We start from the raw sequence: 21,951 nt of genomic DNA on the forward strand, positions 1-21,951 counted from the left end.
TATATCTCTTAAATTATTTTTAGCCATTGTATGATATATAGTGTCACAAGGTGTGAGAAAAATGCTTTTAAACCTCGATATGGTTATGAAGTGTCGACGTAACTTGCATATTTTATTTTAACATTAGATTTAGATTGTTTAAAAATTTAAATATGAGTTGAAAGTTAAAATAAAAAAGTTGGGTGACAAAAAAAATATATTTAGTAAAAAGTGGTATCAAAATTTTTTATATGGATAACTTATGTCTCAAATATGATAAATATTTCCAATATTATTGGATAAAGTTAATTATTTTTTAACAAAGTTTAATCCGATAAATTTTTAATATTGCAAAGTTTAGTTGATAAATTTTTAACATTGCACACATAACACCTTGATAGATAAAAAAAAATTTGATGCGACTTAGAAAAAAAAAAGTTTAGTGTGGGTTGAAAAAGATATTTTATCAAACTTTGTCAACAAAAAAATTTATCACAATATGTAAGAGATTGCCGACATTAAATTTAAGTTTCTATCCCAGCTTTTTTCTCTCGCTACTTAAGCCTCTGGGAAGAAAGTCAATGAAACAAGCTTATGCACGTGGAAGACAACTAGCACGGACCACTAGTGATTCTGATTATTTTTATAATACTAAATGCTACTGATTTACCTCAGTTTTACTAATCTATTTTGAGAAAAAATCTTAAATGAAAAATCGTATGTTGCAATGTCGTTGTTTTTAGACATCATGTGTAGTTACTGTGTTCGTTTTCTCTTCCACGTAGTTTTCTGTCACGTATTTCGATCATAGTCTTATCGACTTTTCAGAAAAACCAATTTCATGAAAATGGTTTTACAACAAAATTATCGAGGCATTCAAAAGCCATACCAACATGTAAACGCAAAATCTTTAAATTGAAGTATATCTTTGAATTTCAGAGAATTGAAAACTACTCCTACTTTCAAAACAATTTTTTTTCTCTGTTTTGTGTACTGGAATTCGCAAATCAGTTTATTCACAAGTGAAAATTGTCACATGATGAACCATAATTCACTCTTAAAGTGTCTCATCAACACTTATCACGATACTGAGACATCTTGTTTGTAACCCATGAACAGATGAAGTTCATCAGGTATGTCATAGCCTTTTTCGCAGGTCACCAAACCTTAGAAGAGTCGAAGACGCCTACAGAATCACTGTTCCAAGAAAGATATCTTAAAGCAATAAATTTTGAAGATATTTTATTAAGAACTTTGTACATTGTTGTGTCCACAAGTTATATGGGTATTACGTATATCCATAAAAAACATGAGACCGAGATTAAGTAATTTGAATATTAATGCCATTTAAGTGCCAGCCTAGTGTGGTATACTACTTTTAAAAAGCTTTTTTCTGCTATAAATACTCCTTCAATATATATACTTGTGCATCAGTAATTGATTACGCATAGAAGTGAGCATGGAGATGAAAGATGTGGAGGAAGGAATGAGAGAGCCACTGGTGGAGAAACCGGACCACCAGTTGGTCCATGCAGGCAAAGGGCATCCATGGATGCTTTATTTTTCTACATTCGTTGCAGTGTGTGGTTCTTATGAATTTGGCGCTTGTGTAAGTGTTTAGTTTGTAGTTGAAAACTCTATGTAACACAAATAACACTCCTCATTCCCAGTAAAGAGGATGTTGTAAAGTTGAAATCCAAAACGGAAGCACTTTTATGGCTTTCTGTACAAGGCAAAAATGAAAAAAATCTGAGAACAGAAAAATTATAGTTTGATGGACTGCTATGTTTCCATGTGGAATGGTTATGTGTGTGTTTTCAGGCTGGATATTCATCTCCCACTCAAGATGCTATCAGGAAGGAATTCAATCTGTCTTTGGCAGAGGTAAGCCTGCTTTATTCACCATTTTTTAGGATAAGTGGAATCATGGGAACAAATTTTGAAAATTTTCAATAGCCAAATATGTACAACTTTCTGAGAGCATCGAACTCATCTAACTAGAACTAAAATTAATATGTTAAAATTTTTGATTGGCTTCAAAGAAAAAGTTCAGCAGTTTTTTTAGTTTGTACAAGAAACTTATCGATATTTTATATGCAGTACTCCTTGTTTGGCTCAATCTTGACTTTTGGTGCGATGTTAGGCGCAATAACAAGTGGGCCTATTGCTGATTTTCTTGGACGAAAAGGGGTAAGTTCAGGGAAATTATTATGCTTTTGTTTGGGATTACCCAGTTCAGATGCAAAAAGGTTGATTTTGGAACATCTGCAGGCAATGAGAGTGTCGAGTGCTTTCTGTGTCGGCGGGTGGCTTGCTATTTACTTTTCCAAGGTTCTTACCACAGAACTTAGTACCATGTTTTTCCATAACTATTGTCCAAAAATAACCCACAAGAACTTTTTTTTTTCTTTACAGGGTCCCGTGCCTCTGGACATTGGAAGGCTAGCAACAGGATATGGAATGGGAGTTTTTTCATATGTGGTTGGTTATAGTTCTACTCTCCAAAACACAACTTAATGCATAAGATTTTGTTTCAGATACTTGCATGCTCAAAATATTTAAATTTTACCATATCTGGGGTGGATTGTACTTTGTACAAGGTTCCTGTCTTTGTAGCAGAAATAGCACCAAAAGAACTCCGAGGGACACTGACTACCTTAAATCAGGTAAATTTGGAAACATCGGATATATGTGTGTGCGCGTTTGCACGTGTGTGTTTTAGTGCACGCATGTCTCTTTGTACTCGTGTATCTTCAGAGTGAACTTATTGACTCTGTACTAAACAGTATGCAATAAGGTTAACAAGGAACCTAAGTTTTGTTTTTCATTTGGCCTTGCAGTTCATGATCGCTGCTGCTGTGTCAGTGGCATTCACCATTGGAAATGTACTTTCGTGGAGGGCTTTAGCTCTAACCGGTGAGTTTTCCCTATTTAAATACACTTCTAATGATATGGGTATGGGCAGAACAGAAAAAATTATAAAATTAGAAATTAACTGATGTACTTTGCTGGAAAACTAAAATGTTAGTGTTTGCAATTGTAGGTCTCATTCCCACTTCTGTAATACTACTGGGTCTGTTTTTAATTCCAGAGTCTCCGAGATGGCTAGTAAGAAACAAATTTACGAATTCATGCTTTTGTAAGAGGAAAACGCGAGGAGTGGTGGATTTCACAACATCATGAGTTATAACCAAACAATTGTTGCAGGCAAAGAGAGGACGTCAAAGAGATTTTGAGGCAGCACTGCAAATACTTCGTGGCAAAGATGCTGATATATCTGAGGAGGCAGAGGAAGTTCAGGTTCATATACTTTTAGATATAACTCTGTGCCTTTGTTTCAATGTTGAAAACAAAGCATTCTTAAGATACCGTGTTTACATGGTTGTATCTGTCATTGGCACACAGGACTACATAACTACTTTGGAACAGCTCCCAAAATCTGGGCTACTGGAATTGTTTCACAGAAGATATTTGCGCTCACTCACTGTAACTATACCTTTATCATTCTAACTTTTCATTGAAATTTTCTTTCTTTTTCCTTTTTGGACAGTGTCACTAAAATTTAACTTTTGATAAATGAAGTAAAAAATTATTTTTTATAACTATTTTGTATACATCATTGACCAGATTGGAATAGGCCTAATGGTCTGCCAGCAGCTTGGAGGAGTCAATGGAATTGTCTTTTATACCAACAGTATTTTTGAACTAGCAGGTAAGTATGCACTTACTAGAATTGTTGTAATTATCAGATGTTGGGAATAGTCCAAGTGTGAGTCAAAAAGTCCCACATTGGATAGAAAAGACAAAGTTAAACACTATATAAGAATAAAGACCCATAACAACATTGCCTTAAGGTTTTGGGGTTAAAGTGGTGTCTAAGGTCTTATATGTGTAAGACTAATGTCATATAACCATATAGAACCATAATCTCCCAATAACCATATGCCATAACCATGCCCATAACCGTATATGAGAAATATATATAACTTATCAGTGGTATCAGAGCCGATGGTTCGGAGTGACTGACCGCATAACCATAACCAAAGGGGTCACTCATACACACCTGAAGGGAAATATACCATATGAAAAAAAGAAAAAAACAAGGGACTCACCCTTGAGGGGAGATGTTGGGAATAGTCCAAGTGTGAGTCAAAAAGTCCCACATTGGATAGAAAAGACAAAGTTAAACACTATATAAGAATAAAGACCCATAACAACATTGCCTTAAGGTTTTGGGGTTAAAGTGGTGTCTAAGGTCTTATATGTGTAAGACTAATGTCATATAACCATATAGAACCATAATCTCCCAATAACCATATGCCATAACCATGCCCATAACCGTATATGAGAAATATATATAACTTATCACTGGTATCAAGAGCCATTGTTCTTACTGCCGATAGAATGGAAGGAAATATGTCACACGTCGCTATTCCACTCTTTGATGGTGAAAGCTATGATCTATGGGCGGTAAGGATGCAAACATATCTAGAGGGGCTAGATCTATGGGAAGTTGTGGGATGGTGAAAGCTATGATCTATGGGCGGTAAGGATGCAAACATATCTAGAGGGGCTAGATCTATGGGAAGTTGTGGAGGAAGATGATGTTCCCTTATCTGAAAATCCCACCGCGGCTCAAATGAAAGCGTATAAAGACAAGAAAACGAGAAAGGCAAAGGCAAAATCATGCTTGTTCGCAGGTGTTTCACAAATGATTATGACCAGGATCATGACTCTAAAGTCTCCCAAAGAAATCTGGGAATACTTGAAAGCAGAATATGAAGGGAACGAGAAGATTCGAGGCATGAAAGTTTTGAACTTTATAAGGGAGTTCGAGATGCAAAGAATGAAAGAGTCAGAGACGATTAAAGAATACTCAAACAAATTGTTGGGTATTGCCAACAAGATAAAATTGTTGGGAAAGGAGTTTTCAGATTCTAGACTCGTTGAGAAAATTCTGGTGACGGTGCCGGAAAGATATGAGGCATCTATTGCTTCCTTAGAAAATACAAAAGATTTGTCTATAATTACCTTTACAGAGGTGATACATGCCTTGCAAGCACAAGAACAACGAAGATTGATGAGAGAAGATCATGAGGCGGTTGAAGGTAATTTAAATTACACGGAAGATAATGCTCTCATAGTCAAGAAAAATAGAAGGAGCAAATACAACAACACACAGGTTTTTCCATCTTGTCCCCATTGCAAGAGAAAAGGTCATCAACCCAATTGGTGTTGGTGGAGGCCAGATGTCAAATGTCACAAATGCGGTCAATTGGGACATGTGGAAAAGGTATGCAAATCTAAAGATTCTCAAGAAGATGTTCAAATTGTGGAGAATAAATCAGATGAGGATAAATCAGAGGAGGATCTACTTGTTGCAACATCATGTGTCACAACCAACGATTCTTCAAAAGATTGGATTATAGATAGTGGTTGCACAAACCATATGACTCATGATAGAAAAATTTTCAAGGAGCTGAATAAATCAAATATTTCCAAGGTAAGAATTGGGAATGGAGAACAACTTGCTGTGAAAGGTACAGGAACAGTTTCAATTAAAACTCATTCAGGTATCAAATTAATTTTTGATGTTTTATATGTTCCTGAGATTACCCAGAATTTGTTAAGTGTTGCTCAATTGTTAGAGAAAGGTTATAAGGTCTCCTTTGAAAATAAAGTATGTGTGATCAAAAATGCAAACAACATAGAGGTATTTAAAGTCCACATGAAAGACAAAAGATTTGCGCTGGATTTTATGAAGGAGGAATTTGATACAAAGAAAGTGAACATGAAAGAAGGATCAAAATTAGAAGATAAATATCTTTGGAAGAAAGTAGATGTCCAAGTGAAGAAAGTAGATGGAGGTTCACATTTTAATATTCACAAAAGGTCCAATGCCACTCCAATGAAATCCACACCGAACAAAGAAAAAGAAGATGATGCTGATATAAGAAGAAATATGAAGGATGATGCCAAATTGAAGAAAGATGTGATGCCATGGAAGAAGGAGAAAAACAAATATTGCAAACACAAAAAGAGGAGAAAATCAAGCATCAAAAGATCGAGAATCAAATCTGAAGATATAAAATAAACAGATATTAAGCAAGGAGGAATGTTGAGAATATTACTTAATATCTTTTTTATTTAAATTAGTTTTTAGAAAATATTTCAGTTTTAGAGATATGTGTCAGTTTTAGAAATTTGTTATTATTTTAGATTAGGAGTGAGATATTCTAAATATTTTATACTTGATATTTGTTATATTTTGCTCTATATATAGAGTATATCAGTAAAATACAAAAACATGTTCCTCCGTATAACATATCACATATATCTCTCATATATTTCATATCTCTCATATTTTCAAAAGCCCCAAAAATCCCAACATCAGAGTAGTACACTTTGTTCAGTATCGCCAATTTGGTTGATATAGGCATTCATTTGGCCAATGGTCTATGGGCCTATCCTAACCTACTTCTTGTTAAGTTCTCATTGATGGGGTCTTTAAATGAGGGGACAAAAAATAAAGTTGTAGCTCCAGAAGTCCCCCATTCAAGTGGGTTAAGGTCGGGATTAAAGTGGGTTTGATCAATTAAAATACTTTAACTAATTCTTTAAAACAATATTTTGAGTTTTAATTAAAGATGGAGTCAAGTAGTCTCAGGCCAACTCAGATCAAAGGTTAAGATTGGACGACCGGATCAGGTCGGACCAAAGATCAAGACAGGCTCACCCTAGCCAATGGTCGACACGGGCTAACAGTCTAGACGGTCTAGCTCAGGCTGACGGTCGGGAGGGGCCAACGATCGAGACGTTCTAGCAAGGGTTGATGACCGAGATAGGTTGGCATGGGCCGACAACTAAAATGGCACGACCTAGCCCGACGACTAAGACGGGCCAACACGAGCCCATGACCAAGACATGCTAACTTGGGCCCACAACCGAGACAGGCCAACACGGGCATACTGACGAGACAGTCGGACCGGGTCGATGGTTGAGACGGGTAAGACTGAGCCCATAACCGAGACGAGCCAGCCATTTGCACGGTTAAGACAGGCCGACTCTGGTCGACAACCCGGCTTGTGCCAATGGCTGAGACGGTTGGCCTGTGTCGATGCTAGAGACAGTTCGGCTTGTGCCCAAACCTAGAAGGCCCTACCCGAGCCCGACTCCCATGACAGGATAGCCCGAGTTGACAGTAAAGGCGGGCCATCCAGGGCCCACCATTAAGATGGTTCATCCTAGGTTGATATTCGAGACTGGTCGGCCTAAGCCCACGTTCAAGATGGGTCAGCCTAGGCCCACTATTGTGATGAGTCGTGCCCACGACCTTGACGGGCCGGGCTAGGCCGACGACTAAGACAGGCTTACCTGACGACCATATTTGTCGGGTTGGGCCAATTAACGAGATGGATGGTCGAAGGTTGATTATCGTGTCTAACTTATCTAAATCGAAAGTTTAATGATATATTTAAAAAATAATAATATATTTTTCATGTTTAAAAAGGAAACCCATGGGCTGACCCTGACCCACAACGCTTTTGTGAGCTTTTTGGCCATGTGGGCTTTTTTAATTGGGGACTTTTTCGCCTTGTGCGATTTTTTGGCCATAACCCACATTGGTCAGGGCCAAACCTTGTGGACTGGGCCAAATTGACGACTCTACCAGTTGATGACACCATCATCAATTCTTGTATATCACAATTTCCATTTGATCCATGACTCATTATCATAATTCCCATTGAAAGTATATTTATAAATTTTGAATAAATTTCAAAAGGCAATTTAATTTTATTTGTGGATTTTGTCAGGATTTCCTACCAGCATTGGAACTATATCAGATGCATGCCTTCAGGTTCTTAGTTTTAACCTAGTTGCTATTTGAAAATATGATATTTGTTTTTGCGAAAGGATTAATGTACTAACTCCGTAGTCCTAAACCAATTCATGGTTGTTGTTATTTCTTTTGCAGATTGTTGTAACAGGTCTTGGAGCTGTCTTAATCGATAATACTGGGAGGAAGCCCCTACTTCTAGTAAATTCAAAGCACAAACAATTTTTCATTAAATTTTCCTTTGCTTATAAATTATTGCTTAAACAAAAAAATTTAGAGATATCAAATTGGATTTTTTATATATAATATTTTTTTTTTGATAAAAAAAAAAACTCTTCATTTTCTCTACTCAAAACAAGCACACATGATAGTAGAATAAAAAAAAGGATGATTATCTTTCACTCTCATATCATAATACCAAGAATAATTTTCTAAATGCATTCGTTATGGACTCATTTTAGATAAACCCTTCGTACCTCATCAATTTCATATGGTGGGTTGATGTCAAATTTGAGGACACTTTCTTGGATCATGTTCAATTTTCAAGTTCAGTATATGTAACTTTAAGAACTTTATAGATTTATTTTTCATTTTCTTCAATTATTTGATTCTCGTGAAATTTCTCAAGTTTAGTTGATGTAGATACATTTTTTTTTCATCTTTATTACAAGCCTTCTTCTTAAAAACAGAATATCATTTACTCTATCATAATTTTTCTAGTATAGATTTATGACCTCTTGCCTATTTAGAAAAAAAAAATAAAATTTATCTTCACAAATTACGATTATCTCATTGCAAAACATAACAAAAATCTTACTACTTTAATTAAATAAGCAACACTATATAAATTCAAAACTTAAAAAATTAACCATACACAGCGGAAAACAAAAAATTCTTAAATTTCATAATTTAGGATTATACTAATTTAGAAATAAAAATATAATTAGGCTTCATACCAATTTTATAAAAGAATCCCAAATATCATAATTAGGATTCATAAAAATTTGGAAAAAATTAAAATTGGGAGAAACATCGTAATAAGAGAATCATAAATTTAACATACATAAATCATAATAGGATACTTTACTGTTTTTGTGATCTACAACCTTTGTTTCCGATCTATATCAGCTGAAATGAACTTGCTTCCTCATTCAGACCTAACAGAGTTGATTGGCATGCTCATCTCTTTCTCAACCATCGCTTTAAATCTTTTGAATACCTCAAACACCTCAAATTTCTCATTTAAAAAATACACACAGGTTTTCCCTTAAAAATCATCGATGAAGGAAATAAAATTACCTTTTTCCACTAAAAGACTCAAGGGTAATTGATCCACATGGATCTATATGAATCAATCCGAGTTGTTCCTTTGCATCATACTCGATAATCCTTACAAACGAGGTCCTTGGATGCTTCCTGAGCACACACTATTCATAAAACTTCTTTTAAAACTCCATACTCGGTAGTCCTTGCACCATATCTTTCTTTACCAACTTAGTTAGCTTACCAAAATTCAAATGGTCAAATTGAAAGTGTCACATCATAGCTTCATCCTTCACGTTAAGTTTCAAGCACCTCTCATGGACTATCTTCAAGTCCAACATGTACATCTTGTTCTTATTCATTTCTACTCGAGCAATCAAGCGACAAATTTATCTCTCAAGTGTAGTACTCGATCTTTCATCATAATTGAATAACCTTTCTCCATTAGTTGGTCCATGCTCAATATGTTGCTTTTGAGATCGGGTACATAGTACATGTCTCTAATTTCTCATATTCGGCTATTCTTCTGCAGGTACCATATTGTTCCTCAACCCTTAACCGCTACTTTGGATGCATCTCCAAACGACATGTGCCCGACCTCAACTTTAGTGAGCTCCTTTAAAAAGGTTCTCGTCCCCACATATGTGATTACTTGTTCTTGTATCAATGTACCAAACCAAGTTATCAGAATAGCTCAGACTTAGCTCGGCACCCGAAATTCTTGACATCATCAATAATTTTTCTTCCTCAGCATCTTCAGAGAGAAAGTTTGTTTCCTTCTTGCTCTTAGATCAGCAATCCTTCGCGAAATGACTAACCTTCCCACAATTATAACATTTGACTCCTGAGTTGCAGTCCTTGGCAAAGTGACTATACTTTCCACATTTGAAGCACTCAACTCTTGAGTTGCTTGTCTGACCTCCTCAACCTCTACCCTTTATGACTCTATCACACGACCTTGAGTGTTCTGAGTATAAGGAGTTTTCTTCTCCTTGATGGTTGCCTTTACTTGAAATGTTTGATCAAGAGAATCTTCTTTCTTCTTCCTTCTCCATTGATCATGTGCCTCAAGCGACTTGACAAGCTCTTCCATCGAGACCATTGACAAGTCCTTGAACTCCTCAATTGCACAAACAATTTTCTCAAAGTTGCTAGTCAACGACCGTAAGGTTTGCTCCACCACTCAGCAAGTGAGTAGCTTTTCTCCATTCCTTCTGAGTTGATTCATTAGGGTCTTAACATGAGAGACGTACTCAACAACCCTTTCAGCCTCTTTCGTCCTCATGCGTTCAAGCTCACCTCTGAGAGTTTGAAGCTTGTTTTGCTTCACACAATTATCCTCTTTATATGTCTTCCCCAATATATCCCAACACTTATTTTGAAGATTTAGCATTAGCTATCTTCTCAAAGTCAAACTCATTGACAGCTCGGTGTAGCACATACAAAGTTGTTTTGTCCTTTACTCGCGTTGTCAATGCAGCAAGTTGGGCAATCGTATGTTCTTTGGTGTCCATTTTCAACTACTTCCCATACTTCTTGGAAACCAAGGAGGGCTTTCATCTGCAGACTCTAATTGTTACAGTTGATGCCTTTTTATAACTTCAACACGGCATGTTATTTGCTAAGTTATCCATCTCAATTAAACTCTCTAACTCTCAAACACTCTTTCTTAAGCACTTAGACACTCAAGCTTTGATGTCAATTTGTTGTCAAATAAGTCTTTTTAGATAAATACTCTGTGTATAAAAACTCGTTGTATTTTACAATGAGCAATACATATCATATTCTTATTGTTCATTTTTGTTTCACTTTAGTTATCTGGAACGGGATTGGTCGCAGCGTGTACATTTTTAGCAGTTGCATTCTTTCTCAAGGTATATTCCAAATCAAGAACCCTATAGCTTTTGGTTTTGATAATAATGTGAAAGTGGTATCCTTGTTGAAACAGGTCTACGAGGTGGGTGTTGCAGCTGTCCCAGCACTTGCCGTAATAGGCATACTGGTATGGCCATTAGTATTCCATTCTCAATGTCTCATAAATATGAACTCATTCTCCATTTCACATTAATCTGTCCTTTGGTGATATTAGCTCTACGTAGCATCATTTTCAATAGGAATGGGAGCAATTCCATGGGTTGTGATGTCCGAGGTACTTGTCTCCCTCTCTCTTCTTTCAAATTTTAATGGCACTAAGCCTATCCCAAAAGAGATGCAAATTAATTATAGATACACTGAATGGAATTTATATGATAACTGTGGCACTTAAGAACAAGAAATTGTTGATACCCTGCTCTGATGTATTTTTCCTGATTTTGGGAGAAGCTAGTTGTGCCTGTTAATAGCCAAAATCAACTTATAAATTCTCCCCTTATAAGACATGATCTCTGTTACTGTGATATCACCTTTTTGTTACAGGTATTTCCTGACAATATTAAAGGGCAAGCTGGAAGTTTGGCCACATTTACGAACTGGTTTTGTGCATGGTTATGTACCTATACTTTCAACTTTCTCATGAGCTGGAGTTCCTATGGTAATAAATATAAGTCATTAGTCTAAGTTTTATTTCATTCAAAGGCCTGATGATCACTATTGTTATGTGATAATTGGTTTACCACTTGGGAATAATTGTACAAGATTAAGTTCAGGTAACCGGTATAACTAGTAAATTCATTTGTGTATGATTTGCAGGTACCTTCGTTCTTTATGCAGCAATTAATGCATTGGCTATATTATTTATAATTTTTGCGGTGCCAGAAACCAAGGGGAAAAGCTTGGAACAATTACAAGCAGCCATTAACTCATAAGAAGCTTGAGTTTTCTGATTTGCAGAACAGTGTATGGTAGAGAACAAAGAAGATCGATAATTTGATGATTGAATAATCATTAGTCATATAATTTGTCGTTGGTTTGCTTCTGTATTGCTGTTTGAATTCGTTCTCATGGTGTACATTGTTTGTCTTAATGTCATTAATTCATGAAATGTATCCAAAGGTAGTAATGTAAAATTTGCAGTTGCACTTTAGCTCCAAAAGGAGGAAAAAAAACGATTTTATTATGGCATTCAAAGCTAAGAACTCCAATCTATTACTGTTAACCTCTTGAAAAGATGCATTCACTAATCTTTCAATTACACCTATCTGTACGCGAAGATCCACTGTTTCTTTGCTAACATTGTCCTCATTCATGCAAAGGGAAGAATGTCAAAGCAGGCAAAAGTTGGAAGAATCGCAAACTGTGTTGTCTCGGGGTTGCATCATGTCCAAATTTAAACCAACAAAGCATTCAGAACAGAGGCGGACCAAGGAAGGGATAGGGTAGCCGTGGCCCCCAACGTTTTTGATTTTTTAATTTATTTATGTTATATGAATTTTTTTTTGTTTTTAATTTTTTAAATTATGTATAAGAAATTTAATGTTTTTGAATTTTTTAAATAATAAAAGTATATATTGGGAATTGATAAGAATTAAAATAGGTATCTTTTTATTTATTTTATAAAATATAACATTTAATGTTAATAAATAATAAAGATTAAAATTAAATTTAATAAAAAATAAATAAATTTATTAAGATATTTTTTATTTTCTCTCTCACTGTTTTTTGAGTTTCTCACATATTGTATCCACTTTAGACTTTTACTTGTTTTGTTTTCTTTTGTTTATGAAGAAAAAAAAAAGTTGAACACAAATTCATTATTTTGTACTCTCATTTTTGTATGCTTTCTTCTATTATTGAAGAGAAAAGTAATTCTTTTTTTTTCTCAATTGATAGTAAAATATTAGTTTAATAATTAATATTATTTTTTATCTCACGAGCATTTGGTATATTCATTTTTATAAACTAGTGTAAACACAGGCGCTATCGCGCCTGTGTGTACGCATTTTTTGAATTATATTAATAATTGATGATATTGTAATGTTATTAATTTAATAAACAAAATAAAAGTATATTTATAAAAAATAAAATAAAATGTATGGAGAAAATAAGAGAAAAATAACTGTTGATGAATAGTAAGAGAGAAAAAGAAAAAGGAGATAAGTAAATAATTTTATAAAAACTTGTAAAAGTAACCGTTAATTTTTAAAAATTTAATAAATAATTAAATTATAAAGGGTAAAGTTGGAATTATGAAATGTGGACACAAAAGAGGGAATCCCCTTTATATATAGTTATAGATATCGAAGAAAAAATAATGCACTAAGTGTTTTTTAATAACTGATTTTTAATTATGACTTGATTATCATATATTTTTCTTTTATTAATTACATATCACAATTTTTATTTAGATTATGATAAATTATCTTTTAGTATTTTTTTTAAAACATAAGTATATTGATGAAGAAATAAAAGAATAAATTAATTATTTAAAAGTGATAAAATGGAAGCTACTGTGAGGAAGAAAATAGAAAAAATCAATCTTTGACAAAAATAGAAAGTCAATTACATCTACTTGATTGATTTTTTAATCCGTCTCATCTTATTTTAACTCTTCTTGTTTCTACAACTATATCAAAAAGATAATTTTCTACAATAAAAATTATCAAAATAAGACTACAAAATAAAACGGAAGATGAACTTTTTTTGCTGACGATATGATTATTTACATTAAAAACAAAATATAACTAAAAATTTTAGTATTGATTCAATTATTATAAGTTAAATAATCTTACTGATCCCTAATTAAATATATAAATTAAATATATAAATTTTAAGTATATTTTGACACCCTCATAAATATCGAGCAAGTTCTACCACTGATTCAAAAGCAAATTAACACACCTAATATAACGAGTGTATGGCCACAATCTACAAACAATTCCACCCCAGTTATTACCTTCACAGATTAATCTTATTCTATCATATCACATCACATCAGGTTCTGTGTACTGCATTTGGATCTAGATCTGGATCTGAATTCTGATCATGGTTAATGAATGTCTACTAAGGTAAATAAATAAAGTGTGGTTATGTTTATACAGGATTTTGTTCCGTAGGACCGATTAACATGACCGGACAATCTGACAGTTGGGATTTGAAGTCGTGACATGTTGATGTGATAATTTATCTAGAGTTATTAAAAGAGCGCGTCGGTCGGATGACCCAAGGATAAGCAGTCAAAGGCCGTCGCAACTGTCGGTCGGCCTAACACCACATTTGCTTTATCAACAACTAATTGAAAATCATATTAAGATCCTTTTTAACGTGAGCGTCTACAACACCGGCTATGATTTGCCATTCTCATCCGACTATCGGGGTGCAAAGACACGACCGTCAGAGCACGCACATTCGGTCAGCGTCAGTCGAGCAGAGCTAGAAGATAAGATCTGTAGTTAAAATAAAACAGGTCAGTAATCAAATTTAAAAAGCAATTGGGCTTTAATTAAATAAACTTTAATCACATACCATATAAAAAACTATAAAAATGACCCAAGGTAAGTTGATAAAGACTTTTACTTCGCATTTATTACAACATTAATTACTACTCTCGAAGGAACTTGAACTAACTTAAGCATCAGAGCCTAATTGATAGGTATCTCGATCGTCTAGACAACCGAACATGAGAAAGAAAGTTGAAGAGGAGAAGAGGAACAGAAGGAGTCAAGCGAGTGTTTTAGATAGGCGCTCAATCCCTGTACCCGAAACAGGTTTTTTTTTTCTTAAATGTATATTTGAAAAAATATATTCAATAGTTCAATACAATTCAAACCTAATTTCAATTAACAATTTAGTACAATTAAGTCACAATTTATATTTTTTATTAATGGTAATAATTAATCGGTAATGTTTATTTTTGAGTAATTAATATTATTTTTCTATTTATTATTAATATTTAATCTATAACCATATATAAAAAAATACAATTTTTTATGTTCACATTTTGTTTTTTTCATTTTTATCTTTAATTATTATTTTAAAAATGAATTATTTTATAAATAATTTACTTATAAACTTTATTTTAAAAATTTATTCTTAACTGTTATTTTAAAAACCCCTTTTATCTTTAACTTTTATTTTAAAACTTTCTTTTGTATATATATTTTATTTTTCTAATTTTATATTTAACAACATTATTTATTTATTTTTATTAATATCAACTCAATTTTTTAAAAAAAATTAAAAAATCAAACACACAAGTAATAATAAATATAATCAATATTAACCGTATTTTACATTGATGTAAAATACCGAGCAACCTTTGGGGGAATGAATTTCAACCATTATTTATAAAGATATATTTTGAATATGAGAGAGTAAAAATAAAAATTTTTATAGATAGAAATGTATATTCAATCAATTAAAGTTATAAATTTGTGACAAAAAATCTAATAAACTGGAAAGATATATTTTTCTTTCATAATTTATATTTTTAGTCTATTTGTTATTCCTTTTCACGAGGTTGTGTTCCTGTAACTTTTTCTTCAATGCCAAAAGCAATATCCAAAGAACTTAAATGATTGCTGGCGAACCGAAATTGACAGTGACATCGCGTCGACAGTTGTCGTCATGAATTCACATGAAGCCATGACATTTCTTTTCTCACGAATGAAAGAGTTTAGTTCCCAAGTCACTGTCTCTTTCAACAAGAAAATTAAACATAACATCAAGTTAAAGTGCTCACTCGATTATCGTCAAGATATATAATAGCCTAAAGATACGAATTTTCAAATTTTTATGTTGACTTTAGTACGCTATTAAGTACATAATCTTGTGTTAGATTTGTGTTAGGTTTATATATATCAAAATACTCAAAATAAAACGTAGAGTTACACATTTACTTGCTACATTTTTTTTATATCCCCGGTTTATTTTATACACTATTAAAAGAGATATTCTTGTCAGTTTTGTATCTTTGGAGAAATTTGTTGTATATTGGAGATTTACACGTACATGACGATATGGGTCCGGCCAACGGCTTTAGAGTGGCAAATGACGCCATGGCCAAAACCGTTTTTAAGCACTTCTCCAACGCCTCCTCGTTCATGAAATGGTCGGCGGTCGATGCTGTCCACGTGGCGATACACCGTTGGATGCCGTGTTTTTTCGCCTTGGGGCTCCTTTTCTTCATGGGCGTGGAGTACACGCTTCTTATCACCTTCAAGGAGGCTGCTTCCGATCAACTTCTTTCTCCTTCCATGCGACGATGCGGTGTTCCCCGGCGGTGAGAGGGCAGGATCGAAGGCCTGACGTGCGTGAGCGTCTTGACGTAGCTGCTGGAAGAAGGCCGCCGGATCTTAATCAGCGTCCAGGAGATGTGAGTCGCGTGTGAGGCGACTACGACAGAGGTTTCCAGGGGCGATCTTGGAGGCTGCGCATGGAGTCCGACGATGAGACCAGTGATGCAGGGGTTGTGTGCAATGGTGTGGAACCACGAGATGGCTGCGGCGACTAGCGCGGAGGCTGCGGGGTATCTCCCTTTGAAGAGGACCCACTCCGGCTGGCGGTGGCTGTCCTGGCATGGCATAGGATGAGTTAGGAGTAGGCTTCCATAACCCCTTGCATTGCATGAGATGATTAAGGAGGAAACGCTTTTTGGGTTTCTTTATTTTGAGAAAGTAATAATATGGGCCGAATGTTTGGGCCTCACTTACTTCATTCACCCCTTCATTTAATTTCAACACCTCTTTATCCAAATTAAAAAAAAAAAAAAAAAAAAACTCTCTTGGGCTTTGAATAAATTGCTCCTTATTTGGAGGAACGAGAAATAGAGTGGGAATAGACCATAGCTGATCTTCAAGGATGAAGTTGACATTGGCGAATGATAAAGTGGAGCTTAACTGAGAGGATCACGATCAGGTATTTGTCCATTTACCAATATTAAATATTTAAAATTGTAGGAGTATTTAAGATTATAGGGATGTAGGTAGTTTTACTCAATTACTCGGAAAAAAATTATATATTTTTTTTGAGTGAATCTAACCTTCATTTTTAAAGAAAAAGAAAATAATGATTTGTGATGACTTTTCACATGATGATATTGATAGTACTCTAAATTTGAGAATAAGAATATGTCATTATATATTTATATTATATATTTATATGTGCATGCTGATGATTGATATATGCAATGAGATAGTTTCTAAAATTAAGTTGTTTTTAGGATCTAATTTTGAAATATAAGTTGTTTTTAAGTGAAGTCAGTGTGATTTTAGAAGTTAGAATCATAAGGGAGATAGAATATTACTATACCAAAACAATATATAAGAAACTTCTTAGGAAGCTTAGAAAATATGACTTCAAATGAGTGAATATCTCTTATGATATTAAATTTATTAAAGAAAAATAAAGCACAATTTGGTAATTTTACTTTTTCAAAATTTTAAAATTTTATTCATCATAAAAATATTCAAAATTAATTACAACTTATGTAAATATTAATTTTTATTACTTTTAACATCAAGGACAATTTGATAATCTTAGTTTTTCATTTATTAAATTTTATTTTTTATTAGTCACATTTGTAAAATATTTCACAAACTTTCATAAAATTTACTCTCAAATCAACTTTACTATCACTTCCAAATTTCTTATAAAGAACAACATAAACTTCATCCTCAAATCCACCAAAATTCTTTTCCCTCAAATCATTCCTCCCAAAATAACACACCAACACCTATAGGGTGTGTTCACTTGTGAAAATTGGTTTAAGAGAGTGGGAGAGGATGAATTTGAGTGGATTAAATGGTGAAGTTTATATTTTCACTTTAAGAGATTTAGAGATGAAAGTGAGTAGATTTAAAAGTAAATTTGTAAAAGTAGGTGAGTGATTTGATTGATGTGATAGATTAAAAATTAAGTTTAATGGAAAGAAAATAAAATTACCAAATTGCCCTTAATATTAAAAGTAATTTAAAATTATAATTAGATGAGTTAGATTTATTTTATAAAAAATATTAAAATGAATAAATTAAAATAACATATTTTAATAAACAAATACTTATAAAAAGCATTTTAATAAAAAAATTAAAAATTACTTATAAATAGATACGGATACAGAAGGATCTAGATACATTTCCCTCTCTCGCACGCATAGATCCGGATAATCGCCCATTGGAACCGGATACAAGTGTTGTTGCTGGCATGAAAAATTTCACGTGAATGATCTTTTCAATTAAGAAAGCAAAAAATAAACTGAGAGCATAAATGTAATATGACTGATATCCCTTTCAAATCATCACATAGGAGAGAGGATTGAAAAATAGAGTAATCTTGCTCATCCTTCCTTTCCCTCTCCCTCAAATCCGCATAAATGAACAATTATATCAACCTTTAAATCATTTTTCTCACTTTTCTGTGAACAAAAAATACGTTCAAGTAAACACAGTATTAAGGTTTGTTAACCAGAAAAGAGGACTTGTTTAGAATAAAAAAGAAATAGAAGGTAGGAAAAAACATTAAAAGAATAAGAAGGAAAAAGTAAATAAAATTTATTAAAGTTATTTGTTAACCAGGATTTGAAACAAACCTAGAGTATTTCCCTGGGATTCAACAATAAACCTTTGGAACTCAACGAAGGTTACAAAAGTCGCCATTAATATTACAAAGGTTATATTAACCCTTCATAAATAACCCATTAACTACGATTTTCTTTAGTGTGAGTTAGTGAAACGGTGAAACATCAAAGAAAAGTAAAATTTATTAAAAAGAAATGACTCAATGGTTATTATTTTACAAGATAAAGTTAATCCCCTAAAAAAAATGTATACCTTTTTTTTTTCTTTACACCAATTTGACAGAAGTGAAGAAAATATTTACTCAATATCTTTCTTTTATATTACTTTTTAGAAAAAAATTAACTTTTTATTTAAAGATCAAAACATATTTAATTACGGTTTAAATTTAGAAAATTAAATTTGAGATAATGTTAATATTTAATATTTTTTATATTTTTCTTTATATATAAAAATAAATCATAGGTTACTCCATAGAATTTATTATTTATATTTCTAAAATATATTTTCAAAATCTAAGATGCAAAAGTAGTATTAGTGTTTTTGGTTTCACGTCCCAACCATCCAAAATCGATTTTAAAGCATATAAAATTATTCAAATCATATTTGGTTGTTTTTCAAACTTAATTTTGAAGAAGAAAAATTCACAGTCATGAGAGGAGCTATCAATTACATATTCTCCATCAACAAAATCAATTTGTTTACGTCATTTAAAATCAATTATGCAAACGCATAACTAAACATGCTCTTAGATTTTTCTTACATGTCTCTTGTTTGAATGGATGGTGCTTTTCTTACAAGACTATTTCATTCTTAGATGTGAAAGTTGTGATTTATAGATTATAATAATGAAAACTTATCTAAGAGATAGATTTATGATAAGCTATAGATGATTCAAATAAAAATTTCCAAGTACAAAAAAATGCAAAAAAAAAAAAAAATAAAGTCAAAGTCATGTTTATTTGTTAGTATTTCACAAATTATCTTAATCATAACTCAAATCATTTAGAGAAAAGTAAGATTATTTGAAAGCAGAATATGACAAAGAAAAGTACAAGGTAAGGAGTTTTGTGATTCCAAAATAGTTAAGAAAGTTCTAGTAACATGTCAAAGAGATACAAATTTTTTATTCCTTTGTTGAAAAATACAAAATCGATCTACAATTACTTTGATAAAAGGGATATATGTCTTGTTGGCACAAAAACAACAATTAATGAAAGAAGATCATAACGAAAGAAGATCATATTGTTAAAAGTACTTTGTTTTATATCGTCGGAGGTACTTTCAAAGTCAAAAATTATAAAATATTCAATATAACCAAAAAAACAATTTATGTATCTTTATATCTTATCCTTATTGCAATGAAAATAATTATCAAGACAACAAGTGTTGGTAGATACCACATATAAAATATCACAAACATGAACGACAGAAATATATGTAAAAGATATGTAAATCCCAACATTCCATTGTAGAAGACTATTAGAAGAAGACCTATTATTATTACTAAAATTCATTAGGTGTCAAATTAAATTTTCATGTCTTTTATATTATTAAGATTGGTGAAAATTGGTTAAGTGTCGTTCAATTGTTGAATAGAAAAAGGTTATAAGTTGTCTTAAAAAATGTATGTAATTTAAAATGCAAATAACCTAGTACTCAAAGTTTACATAAAAAAAATAAAGTTTGTGCTTTAAATTTGAAGAGAAAGGCGTTGACCATAAAATTTCAAGAGAAAGGATTTGAAAAATAAAGGATATAAAAGAATGACAAAAAAAGGAAGATGCATAAAAGGATAAAATAGATAAATAACTACATTCTAACATAATTCAATGTTAAAATCATAGAATCATGGTTGACAAAAATGATAAAGAAAATATAAAGAAAAATACTAAATTAAATAAAGATGTTATTAAAAGAAAAATGAAAGTTACAATAAAGGAAGAGGAAATCATAATTAAATTTGAAATTCCAATAAACATATATTAAGAAAGTAAAGATAAATGTTAAGAATATTTGCGGCAATTTTTTTAAAAAATTAATTTAAAAAATTATTTTACTTTTTTTAATTTTTTATAAATATATAAAAATATAGTTAATTATTATTTAGATTAAAAAAGAAGTTAAAGTCGAGATATTATTAATATTTGATATTATATTACATTGTAAATAATAATTCGCAAAGTTATCCCAATAATATATCTCTTAAATTATTTTTAGCCATGATATACAAGGTGTGAGAAAAATGTTTAGAACTCGACAGTGGTGAAGTGTTGACGTAACTTTGCATATTTTATTTTTTATTTCAATATTAGATAAATATTAGATGAATTAGAAATTTAAATATGAGTTGAAAACTTTAAGTTAAAATATAAAAAGTTGAGTCACATATAAAAAAATTAATAATATTTTAATTTATTTTTTTATTTACTTATAAATTATTATTTTAATTATTTTTTAATTATTTATTTTGATTTTTTATGATATAATGTGATAATTTAAAGGTGATTAGAACAATGAATTAAAGTTAGTAAAAAAGCAGGTTAAAATATTATTATAAAAAAAAATATCTCAAGTGGAAAGTGGTGTAAAATTTCTTGTACCAAATAACTCATATTCAAAAGTGATAAATCCAACAATCTTTTCGGGTAAAAAATTGCCAACAAAAGTAATGTAAGTTTCTATCCCAGCTTTTTCTTCTCACTACTTAAGCCTCTGGGAAGGAAGTCAATGAAACAAGCTTCATGCATGTGGACAACTAGCAAGGACCACTAGTGATTCTGATTATTTTTATAATACCAAATGCTACTAATTTACCTCACTTATTATTTTTATTTTGAGAAAAAATCTTACATGAAAAATGGTATGTTGCAATGTCGTTGTTTTTAGACATCATGTCGTTGTTTTTACTATTCTCTTTCACGTATTCGATCATAGTCTTATGGACTTTTTACAAAAACCAATTTCTAGAAACTAAAGTAATAACAGATTACAGTTTCAGGAGACTGGTTTTACTACAAAATTATTGAAAACTATTTCTACTTTCAAAACATTTTTTCTCTCTGTTTTGTGTACTGGAATTCACAAATGAGGTTATTCACACAAATATTTTCTGAACTTTTATCAAAAAATAGCCTAAATTATCACATGATGAACCATAACTCACTAAATTTAGATTATTCTCTAATGTATTTTTCCTGTGTTGATCCTCTATTATGTCTTTGAAATACATTGATGAAAAATATATTAAAAATATTTTTAAGTGTCATCAACACTTATCATTGATACTGAGACATCTCGTTTTTAACTCATGAACAGATGAAGTTAATTGGGTAAATCATATCATAGCCTCTTTCGCAGTCACCAAACCTTAGACAAGTTGAAGACGCCTACGCAATCATGTCCCAAGACAAAGACATCTTAAAG

The 21,951-nt window shown here is 32.1% G+C and overlaps 1 protein-coding gene across 3 annotated transcripts; it reads left to right on the forward strand.

Moving 5' to 3' along the window:
* The first annotated feature begins 1,380 nt into the window (after positions 1-1,380).
* LOC146888896 (sugar transporter ERD6-like 7) lies at positions 1,381-12,139 on the forward strand. 3 transcript variants are annotated; one of them, XR_014994287.1, is made up of 18 exons: positions 1,381-1,588; positions 1,801-1,863; positions 2,080-2,169; positions 2,251-2,310; positions 2,395-2,460; positions 2,580-2,645; positions 2,820-2,895; positions 3,023-3,087; positions 3,187-3,279; positions 3,385-3,465; positions 3,607-3,691; positions 7,794-7,837; positions 7,955-7,967; positions 10,894-10,953; positions 11,028-11,081; positions 11,169-11,228; positions 11,495-11,609; positions 11,768-11,888. XR_014994287.1 is itself a non-coding variant. In XM_085672163.1 (18 exons), the coding sequence occupies exons 1-18, from the start codon at positions 1,439-1,441 to the stop codon at positions 11,881-11,883; spliced, it is 1,359 nt and encodes a 452-aa protein (XP_085528289.1). In that variant the 5' UTR covers positions 1,381-1,438; the 3' UTR covers positions 11,884-12,139. The 3 variants fall into 3 exon arrangements, 2 of the variants coding, with proteins under 2 accessions (XP_085528289.1, XP_027942050.2); XM_085672163.1 differs by having other exon boundaries at positions 3,071-3,087; positions 7,955-8,017; positions 11,768-12,139; XM_028086249.2 differs by having other exon boundaries at positions 1,383-1,588; positions 7,955-8,017; positions 11,768-12,139.
* The last annotated feature ends 9,812 nt before the right edge of the window (positions 12,140-21,951 follow it).

The sequence above is a fragment of the Vigna unguiculata genome, chromosome 1 (assembly GCF_037176805.1).
Source record: "Vigna unguiculata cultivar grain cowpea cultivar isolate G323 ecotype 2 chromosome 1, ASM3717680v1, whole genome shotgun sequence".
Lineage (NCBI taxonomy): Eukaryota > Viridiplantae > Streptophyta > Magnoliopsida > Fabales > Fabaceae > Vigna > Vigna unguiculata.